Source organism: Trichoplusia ni, chromosome 27 (genome assembly GCF_003590095.1).
Source record: "Trichoplusia ni isolate ovarian cell line Hi5 chromosome 27, tn1, whole genome shotgun sequence".
Lineage (NCBI taxonomy): Eukaryota > Metazoa > Arthropoda > Insecta > Lepidoptera > Noctuidae > Trichoplusia > Trichoplusia ni.
Genome location: NC_039504.1, coordinates 2,431,283 through 2,442,206, shown reverse-complemented (window position 1 = coordinate 2,442,206; position 10,924 = coordinate 2,431,283). Strand labels below are relative to the sequence as shown.

The window sequence follows — 10,924 nt, the reverse complement described above, 5'->3', positions numbered from 1 at the left end:
GTAAAATGTCTTCAGACTGTAAAATCTGTTTTTTTTTTTAATTCTATTGATATTTGGTTATTCTTTTCCATTTTCAGACTCGCTTTTAACCCAACCGATTTTTATGAAACATCTCTAAGAACGCTCGCACATAACTCAGCTTCATCCGTTCGAGAGCAATGATGCCGTAGACAGACAGGCAGACACTTGTAACATAGCACCCCTCATTTTGCGCAGGGGTTTCCTTATGAAGCCCGGACATGTTAAATGTCATTTTTGAAAATATTTAAACATGTATAATGCATTTCAGTGTATTATTTTCTGACTTTTAGTGTAGCCAGCGAGTGGACTGTATTTGTGGTTGGTCCGTTGGGTTCGGACCGGGCACTGGCGGGATACAAAGAAGCAGGGGTTCAACGCAGTAAAAGATAATTGTGCAGTACTTACATAGTTCTTTATTCTCCCCAGTATTTCTAGGCTTCCTAGTCTTCCTAGTCTTCCAAGGTTCCTTTCCGGATGCTCACTGGATGTGGAATGCCTAACCGCCGGGAAGGCCCTCTATTTATAGTGACTGCCGACCAATCACGGGGGCGCGTATTTGGCGCCAGCCAATCATGGCGTGCCGCGTTCCCGCGCTGGCCGGCAAGAAACCCTTCCAGAGGCTTATCCCGGCAGTTAGGCGTCCCTTACAAATGTTCTAGACCTTTTTACCCTATTTAACCCTATCCTTATACCTTTATTTACATAAAATAATGTCTTAAAATAAAGATAATTGCAAAAACCCGCACCTTAATCATGACAACAACATGGTGCTGCCCCCTGTGACAGAATCGGTAACTAAAAAGTGAATTTTATGTAGGTACTTTTAAAACTAATCTACGTGCGTCGCCACCTACCGAGAGTTAGTTACAACAAATTCTAAATAATTGCGGGTACTTATGAAACAACTCCTGACAATGATTGTTTCTAAGTAAAACCTATTTCTAGGTTTTTCAGGGTTAAATAGTATATGGACAACACTTAGGTAACTAAATCTTAGTTCTTAACCATAGTCTAAGTCCCTAGCACACATCATATAGTCCTAAACATTTGCAAACAAACCTTAACATAACATAAACAATGTTTCAATATATACCTACGTACACCTATAACTGATTGCAAACGTAAACAAACTCATTAACTTTAAGAAACTTGAAACGTTAATCAAACAAAACTATAACATACGTAATTTAGGTGTACGTAGTTGTCATCGTCGCTAACATTCTCCCCCGCGGTGCGTAGCACGCCGTCCTCTGGATGCGACGATGCTGCTGCAGGCACGAGCACGACGACCCTTCTGGTTGGCCGGCGCAGCACTCCTCCTGATGTCCGCACGTCCAGTACTCTCGTTCTTCCATCTGGCCCGGGGTAGACTTTGATAACTTCACCTCGAGGCCACGAGTTGCGGGGTAGCGCGGCGTCGACTATCAATACGACGTCGCCTTCTTTGGGGTCGACGGTTGTTCGCCCGTCGATTTTCCGCGGCATGAGGAGCGGCAGGTACTCTTTCACCCACCGTCTCCAAAAGTGGTCGGCGAGCCTTTGCGCTGTTCTCCAGGTTGCTTTGCCGACCAGCTCGGTGTCCTCAAACTCTCCCGGCGCCATTGCTCCGCACGATCTCCCCAGCAGGAAGTGATTTGGGGTCAAACTTTCTGCATTGTTGGGGTCCATGCTGACTGGGGTGAGAGGTCTAGAGTGCACGATGTGTTCGACCTCAGTCACCAGCGTGTGGAGCACCTCTTCTGGTGGGCTCCTTTCGTTGAGCACCACCGCCAACGCCGTCTTCACGGTGCGCACGAGCCTCTCCCAGGGGCCTCCCATGTTTGGGCTGCCCGGGGGAATAAACTTCCACTTGATTCCCTTTTCAAGTGCGGCCGCCTCCAATTCTTTGTTCGCCCCGACGAAGTTCGTGCCGTTGTCGCTGAACAACGTTCTTGGAGTCCCTCTTCTTGCCGCCATCCGTCGCAGGGCCATAATCATGGAGCTGGCACTGAGAGATGGCGCCAACTCCAGGTGAACAGCCCTGGTGGTGAGGCAGGTGAACAATGCCACCCACCGCTTCTCGACTCTCCTGCCGATCGTTACTTGCATCGGCCCGAAATAGTCGAGTGCCGTACAAGCGAACGGGAACTGATGATGTTGCAGCCGCTCGCTCGGCAGGTCGCCCGCCGGCGGTATGGCGGGTGTACTCTTCCTTAGTTTGCACCATTGGCAGCCGTGTGCTACTGCCTTCAATGTTGCCCTTAAACCGAGAATCCAATACTTCTGTCGGACCTCGTTCATCACGGTCGCTGTGTTACCGTGTAGAAACTTCTCATGATAGCTTCTTATGATAGTTTGCGCGATTCTCTGCCTTCCGTCTAAGATGACAGGGTTCATTTTTCTTACTCCTCCGTCGCGAAACTTCATAGTTCTACTTCGTAGCTTTATGATTCCTTCGTCATCGATGTACACGTCTATTTTCTTCAATTTACTTGCACTTTCAAGGGGAGTTCTTGCCTTTAGCCTTTTTATTTCAGGCGCGAAGCTTTCACTTTGACTTATTTTTATAAGTAATGCTTCGGCCCTCTTCAGATGGTCATCTTGTATGGGTAAGTACAATCTTCTCTGTGCCTCCTTGCTAGGCGGTGGACTGGCGGCTTGAGTCTTCTTTCGGGCTCTTCTTTGAGGTCGCCAAGGCTGGTCGTCTCGGCGCACGGCGGTAGCGGCTGCCTTGCGGGTCCTCTTCAATAAGAGGCATGCAAAAGCAACCACCCTGGCCGTAACACGGAGTAGTCGCTCCCAGCTTGAGAACCTCTTAACATCGATGAATGACTCGTCTTCACCCTTTGCTGCCATCACCTGCTGCCCGCCCTTTTCTTCTGGTAAGCTACCCATTATTCTGAATTCTTGTACAGGCCATTCTTCTTCTGGTTGACGAAGAAACGACGGACCTTGAAACCATCTTGAGTGGTGACTGAATTCAACCGGCGTCCCTCTTGTGGCGTCGTCTGCTGGGTTTTCTTTGGTCGGTACCCATCTCCAGTCCCTTGGCCTTGTTGTGTCTTCGATTTCAGCAAGTCGGTTGGCTACGAACGTCTTGAACTTTCTTGGCTCCGCCTTGATCCACTGCAGTACTGTACTAGAGTCGGTCCAGTATGTTTTCTTTGATTCTTCGAGTTCCATCTCTTCTTCAATCGTGTTCGTCAGCCTGCTGCCAAGTAGCGCTGCTTGCAGCTCCAGTCGTGGGATAGAGACTGGTTTCGTCGGCGTCACTCTTGCTTTACCGGCGATCATAGAGATGTGAACGTTTCCCCCTGGCTCGATTGTCCTCCAGTAGACGACTGCGGCGTAAGCCTCTTCACTTGCATCGGTGAACGTGTGTAATTCCCCTCTCCTATTACGAGGTGAAAAACATCGAGGAATCCTAAGTTTCGTCAGAGCCGATGTCTCCCTTAGATACTTCATCCAAGCTTCCCTTTGTTCATCGTTGATTGCCTCATCCCAGCCTATTTTAGTTCGCCAAATGCCTTGAATAAGTTTCTTCCCTTGTATCAAGACCGGCGCCGCAAAGCCCATTGGGTCGAATGTTGACATCACGGCGCTTGTCACTTCACGCTTAGTTGGCGCTCTTCTGTCTTCCAATAACTCCATTGGTGTATTGCGAAGACCGATGTTAAATGCTAGGCTATCTTCTTTGACGAGCCATCTTAGACCCAGAGTTTTCTCTTCCTTTGTAAGCTGCAGAGAGTCTTCCTTTGTAGTATCTTCAACTTCTGACAGCACTCTTGAGTCGTTACTGGCCCATCCCTTCAGGTGAAAGCTTGCCTTTGAATGAATTTCTTTAACTTCTCTTGAAATTTTCTTTGCTTCGGCGGTTGACGAGAAACTTTGAAGATAATCATCCATGTAATGATTTCTTCTTATTGCCTTCACAGCTTCAGGGTGCGTGATCTTGAAGTCTTCTGCGTTCTTATTCATCACGTATATAGCTGTCGCAGGTGATGAAGCTGCTCCAAATATTATCGACGACATCCTGTACTCTTCCGGTTTGCCTGTTCTTCTGCTTCCCCTCCAGAGGAACCTTAAACAATCCCGGTCATCTTCCTTAACTTTGACACGAAGAAACATATCTTGTATGTCAGCCATGACTGCCACTGGGCCTTCTCTAAAGCGCAGTAGCACCCCAAATAGCGACTGCAGCAAGTCAGGTCCTGCTAGCAATGCGTCGTTGAGGCTTCTTCCTTCATACTTGGCTGCTGCGTCGAAAACAATTCTTGGCTTCCTCTTGACCGGGTGTACGACGGCGAAGTGAGGTAAGTAGAATGTTTTCCCCTTAGTGGTGGTTACAGGGGCCTTCTCGGCGTAACCATTTTCTATTAATGTCTGGATCTGCTTCTCATAATATTCCTTGACATCTTCTTCACGATCCAGCTTCTTCTCTATGTTGACCAGGCGACGAAACGCTTGATTGTAGTTGTTGGGTAGGGTCTCGCCTTCCTTCTTCCACAAGAGGCCTGCTTCGAATTGACCGCTTGGTAGTCGCTTCGTTGTTTTCTCTAAGGTTTCCAATGCTCTTCTATCGCTGTCGTTTGATGGCAGTCGATTTTGAATCCCCAGAGACTCTAACTGAAAATGTTCCCGGACGACTTCTTCAATGTCTTCGCATTCTGACGTTGCCCTGCCGTAGTGCGTGAAGTTGACTTCGGCGTTCGATCCGGTTTCACACCCATGTAGCACCCACCCTAAGTGTGTGAGTGAGGCTACGGGTTCAGTTGGCTTGCCCTTCTTCAGTCTTCTTGTGACTATGAGTCCCCAATTATCTTGCCCAATCAGCAACTTCGGTCGCTCTGCGTCGTAGAGCAACTGCCTTTCAATTGCCTTCAAGTGTAGGCAATTCTTTACAGTGCTCCTGTTGACCCTTTGTTCAGATAGCTTCAGATCGTCGATGGTTCTAACAGTGATAGTCTTCTTATCCCTTCTGTGAACCCCCTTAATCTTCAAGTTGATCTTCTGTGAGCTATCTTTCCTTATGACCTTCCCGCCGACGGTTTCGATTGTGAGTGCTTCGCGACTTCCTGCAGCTCCAATCTTCTCGGCTATCGACGCGTCTAAGAGAGTGACGGTCGACCCTTCGTCCAACAACGCGAGCACACGAACTTGTCCCTTGGGCCCGTAGAGTTGCACCGGAACAATCTTCAAATATGCTCTGTCTTCATCCTTATTGTTGTGGACTGAGGCGACTTTCTCTTCTGATGCGCCTTCCTTATTGCTTGACTTCTGTACTTCTGGCTTGTCCGAGTGTAAGATAGTGTGATGCCATCTTCGACACTTCCTACAGACAGGCGCTTTACAGTTGCTTCTTAAGTGCTTGAAGCGAAGACACTTGAAACAAATCTTCGCTTTCTTGATGATGTCCCATTTCTTATCAATCGACGCTTCTTTGAACTTCTTGCACTCTGTTGCAAAATGTTCCTCTTCACAAACGGGACACGACTTCTTAAACTTCTTATCTTGAGACTCTTCTTGTACAGTGTGTACAGGTCTTCTTGAACTCTTCTTATCAGATGGAACTTCAGGTGGGGCAAAGTCCCCACACATGTCGGCTTCAATATCCAGGAATTCTTCAATGAGTATAAGTTCCTGGATGTCTTCATCTCTCCGACCCCTATGATATGCGAACCAACGAAACTTCATGGTAGATGGCATCTTGTCTACAGTAGCCTTCAATGTTTCAGGCGAGCTGAGGTACTGAGGTTTCTTCAATGCCTTGATTGTTTCGATGGCGTTCTTGACTCGACTTGCAAACACGCAGATCTCGCCAGGACTTTCGCTCACTTTCGACAAGTTCTTCAGTTTTTCCAACTCAGCTAAAGCCAGTGCACCAGGTCTTCCAAATCTTGATTCCAATCCCTTGATTACTTCATGTGGCTTCTCAGCGGTAAACAGTAAACTCTGAACTGCTTCTTTCGCTTTCCCCTGTACGGCTCTTCTGAGGCGAGCCAGGTTCTGTGCGGCGCTGAAGGAGGCAGCCGTATCTTCATACGTCCTTCTGAACGCCAACCATTCTTCACAGGCTCCATTGAAGTAAGGAAGTTCGATGTACTTCGGCGCGATGACGTCACGCGAATTCCCTGACAGCTTGCCTATTGCTTCTGCCAGCTTCTGAATGTCGCTCTTCTTATCTTGTGACTCGACCGGCCTCTGTTCCTTGCTTGACCCGGCGCTGGTTTGGATGAACCACTGTTCCACTTCATGAGTTCGCTCGTATATTTCTTCACCAGCTCCATCTTCATCTTCCGACTCAGCGGCGACAAGCTCTAGTTGTGCTTGCGCCACCCTTAGTCGTGCTTCCGCCATTTCTTGCTCCCGTAACGCCACAGTCAATCTTGCTTGCGCTTCTGCTCTCTTCCTATGCGAAGAGCGAGCAGACATTGTGTCCCTGTCCCGGGCCGGGTTCCCAGGATCAAGCTGCTGCAGAGTCCCTTCTCTCGACGACGTCCTGATTCCAACGCTTCGATTTGGATTCTGCAGCGTAGTATGACTGCCTTCTCGACGTGCGGGGTTCGAATCTTCAACCTCTTTCGCGGCGGCGTGTGTCAGGGGGGCGGGGCGCACCGCCTCTGCTGACGTTGATTCCCTCCTGGTGGCGTCCTTGGACTGGGGTACGGGGGCCCGGCTTCCTTTCGGACTTGTTGTCGGCGCTCTCTTCGTGAGCGTCGACATACTTGCGATACTCGTAGCGGCGGAGCTTGCAGTATCGCTCGGAGTGTGCATACTCCAATCCGACGACGAACTATTTCCTGCAGTCTTAGACTGCGTCGAACCCGATCTTGTAGTTGGCATCTTCGTATTATAACCCAATCCGGCTCGACAAAGGACCAAAAATGTTACAGCGAGTGGACTGTATTTATTGGGTGGTCCGTTGGTCCAATGGGTTCGGACCGGGCACTGGCGGGATACAAAGAAGCAGGGGTTCAACGCAGTAAAAGAAATTGTGCAGTACTTACATAGTTCTTTATTCTCCCCAGTATTTCTAGGCTTCCTAGTCTTCCTAGTCTTCCAAGGTTCCTTTCCGGATGCTCACTGGATGTGGAATGCCTAACCGCCGGGAAGGCCCTCTATTTATAGTGACTGCCGACCAATCACGGGGGCGCGTATTTGGCGCCAGCCAATCATGGCGTGCCGCGTTCCCGCGCTGGCCGGCAAGAAACCCTTCCAGAGGCTTATCCCGGCAGTTAGGCGTCCCTTACAAATGTTCTAGACCTTTTTACCCTATTTAACCCTATCCTTATACCTTTATTTACATAAAATAATGTCTTAAAATAAAGATAATTGCAAAAACCCGCACCTTAATCATGACAACAACATGGTGCTGCCCCCTGTGACAGAATCGGTAACTAAAAAGTGAATTTTATGTAGGTACTTTTAAAACTAATCTACGTGCGTCGCCACCTACCGAGAGTTAGTTACAACAAATTCTAAATAATTGCGGGTACTTATGAAACAACTCCTGACAATGATTGTTTCTAAGTAAAACCTATTTCTAGGTTTTTCAGGGTTAAATAGTATATGGACAACACTTAGGTAACTAAATCTTAGTTCTTAACCATAGTCTAAGTCCCTAGCACACATCATATAGTCCTAAACATTTGCAAACAAACCTTAACATAACATAAACAATGTTTCAATATATACCTACGTACACCTATAACTGATTGCAAACGTAAACAAACTCATTAACTTTAAGAAACTTGAAACGTTAATCAAACAAAACTATAACATACGTAATTTAGGTGTACGTAGTTGTCATCGTCGCTAACATTTATTTTCTTCTTTTATTTTATTTCTTAATATTATGACAATCACGTATCTAAAAAACTACTACACGCTGTACTGCGTTATTGTGGGGAATCGGCGTCTTCCTTCCACAACGACCAAAATCTTTTGTTAAAATCTCATAGTACAGGCTCTGGTTGTGGATACGTCTCTCTGAGTTTATCTCACACAACTTTTAATAAGCGGAGTTGTGAACGAGTGTATCTTACTTTATACGCACGGTTTCCGTCGTAAACATGATATTTGTATTACACACCGTATTTATAGTACAAATATTATATTTACAAGGAATGTGTAATGATTATATCCACAGAGATATGAGAATGTATATTAAACGGTATTGTTCAAGATCTTATTCCAAGATTGACAGCTATTGTAATCATTGTGTTCATATTTTAATTGTGTCATATTAAAAAGTAAGTAAAGTAGTTCGTGTTGTGCAGTTTGTTGCAGTGTTTCTTATACTTAGTCAGAGCAATTAAAAAACGGTGAAGAGTGAAGGAATAAGGGTCCGGTACAGTGACGTTTTTTACATTTATAAACTACTAGCTGTTGCCCGCGACTTCGTCCCCGTGGGTAGAAGATATAAATTATGATTTATACCTGCCCAATTTTTTCACATTTTCCATTGTATCTTCGCTCCTATTAGTCGCAGCGTGATGGTTTATAGCCTAAAGCCTTCCTCGATGAATGGTCTATTCAACACAAAAAGACAATTTGGACCAGTAGTTCCTGATATTAGCGCGTTCAAACAAACAAACAAACAAATTAGTATATTAGTATAGATTACTCTGTACCCTACCGTCAACTCCTTCAATGCAGCTTGTATCTTAAGTAACTTCTTTTTGTAACTGCATAACGACAAACAGCTACAAATAATCTTTCCAAAGGGGTGTTTTTACTACAAGATTATTTTCGCTCGAAACGAAACCTCAGATAGGGAGCCTTTTTGTTAAAAAAAGTAAAAGAAGTTGTAAAAAAAACAAAACAAAAACCTTTTCGTGCTTTTGATACAATGCCTACAAGATAAGGTTTCACTAAAAAAAGTACAAAAGCGAGGTTAACTCAAGGCTGAGTTTTCTCCATTCATCATTGTTCTTTCATGAATTCTAAAGAACTAATTCGCAAGGAAAACTATTGTAGTCGTTAGTACAAAACATGCTCCGCTTAACTCGACAATGGAGCTTCGGAACTTGAGTCTCGCAAAGTCTATAAAATCGGGCCCTTCATTAGTACTTTCGCACAATTTTATTCCCTTGTAACTGACTTTCAATTAAGTTAATAGGCATGTGCCAGTCACAATTGTTAGCCAATTAACTAATGAAGTTGAGCAAACCCGTGTTGTAGGGACAACAGAAGATCCAATTTTAGAAGGCGTTAATAAGTAATAGGCTTAAAAATAAAATGAAAACTTCAATTTGTATGCTTATTTAAAAATTCGGTGGATGACACGGAGACAATCAAATTTTAGACAAAAAAGGGTTATATTTGAGCACAAAACGTGCAAAACTTCATACTGTGGTCGCGATGCCGCGCTATCGATCTGTCAGCGAATGAATATATTATATTCACGACTAGCTAATCCGGCGAACTTCATACCGCCAGACTGATTTGTGAACCTAAACTAACCAGGGTGCCACGTAAAACGCGAAAAAAAATATAAATCGGTCCAGCCGTTTAAGAGGCACACCCACGTATGTAACAGTAGAATAACATCTATTTATAAATAATTTAGTCTTCCAACGTTGTACAAAGTTGAACTTCTACATCATTTACAATACCACAGAGATTTCAGTGTCGACAGATTTGTATGACGAGTTCCCACCTCGTTTTAAAAAGGGGATTTAAAGTGGGACACGACAGTTCATTATATTACTTCAAATTGTGGGCTTTGGGACCGGATTTGAGTTCACTACTGTGTTGTGTTTGGCGGCATATTGTGCATGTCAGATTGATCGAGTAGCCTATGTTGGGGGAAGGCTGTTAATTATGAAATGCATAACTGGTTTCCTATATTATTTTGTTTGCAGGGAGAGCGAGTTGGAATTGCGAGTACAAATAGCCAAGACATATGAATTGGCAAAAGAAAATGGTAGCTCATCAAATTTATAATCGTACAAATGTTTGGTTAACCGCTATTTCCGTAGTACTGATAAGGGACATCGCGTGTGATTTCGAATGACTGAATGATCTACATTTTGTTTACGTTTGTTAAATGTCCTTACTGTTGGAGAAGGTTTTTAGTTAGCCACTTTCTTTTTCTCCCTGCACAACAGAACTATGCATTCACATGCTGCCTTATAAGACGTCGCAGATGTGACATGGGTCGGCAAAAACAAGCGGAACTAGTAAAAAGCCTCTCACAGCTAACCTTGACCTAATCATCTGTTCGTAACTTTCAGAAGTCCTACCACTACCCCAAAAAGTCCTCTTGTTGCTATTGTGGAAGAGAGATGCCGCTATAGACCTTGTAGAGCGTTATCACGCTTGAACTACTGCAACAACACTAGGCTTCTTAATTATAATCGTCTGTCTCGAAATTATTTTGGACGCCCTTGACATGACACTAGTTGAGAAAGTTCTTTGAAAATTGGAGTAAAGGAAGCGATAAAACCTAGTAAACTTCTAGAGAACGTGTCAAAGATTTGTTAAGCTTTCAAGAAATGTTAAAGTTTCACTATTAACTATAAAAATATTGTTATTTCTGCCGACTAGTGCCAATTGTGTAACTAAACTTTGAACTAGAAAAAATATTTTTTATAAATAAGTAAATACGAAACTACAAACCGCTAAGAGAAAACTGTGTTTTTGACAGAAATAATATAGTCTAAAGAAAAAACTAACAAAACGGCCTGAATCAACAAGAAAATACAGAAGAATTAATTAAGTCTTTGTTCTTAGCTTACAATATTCAAGGGCTAACGGAGTCCTTAAATAATCGCTCGTAATCAAATCAACAGGAGCTCCCCGTTGGTTCCTTAATATAATTGGGAGTGTTCTTGCGATAGTGCTTAAATATCCCTTGACAAGAACACAGGGCCGGACTCAGTGGGTACCTAGTGTTTCATGTAGAATTGTAGATCATACC

General features: G+C 44.6%; 1 protein-coding gene across 1 annotated transcript; it reads right to left on the bottom strand.

The window, feature by feature from the left end:
• Positions 1-293: 293 nt before the first annotated feature.
• On the bottom strand, positions 294-7,011 carry LOC113505750. Its single transcript, XM_026888555.1, has 2 exons — positions 1,211-7,011; positions 294-366 (listed from the first exon to the last, which is right to left on the bottom strand). Exons 1-2 carry the CDS (start codon positions 6,841-6,843, stop codon positions 294-296), a joined length of 5,706 nt encoding a protein of 1,901 aa, XP_026744356.1. The 5' UTR covers positions 6,844-7,011.
• Between the last annotated feature and the right edge of the window lie 3,913 nt (positions 7,012-10,924).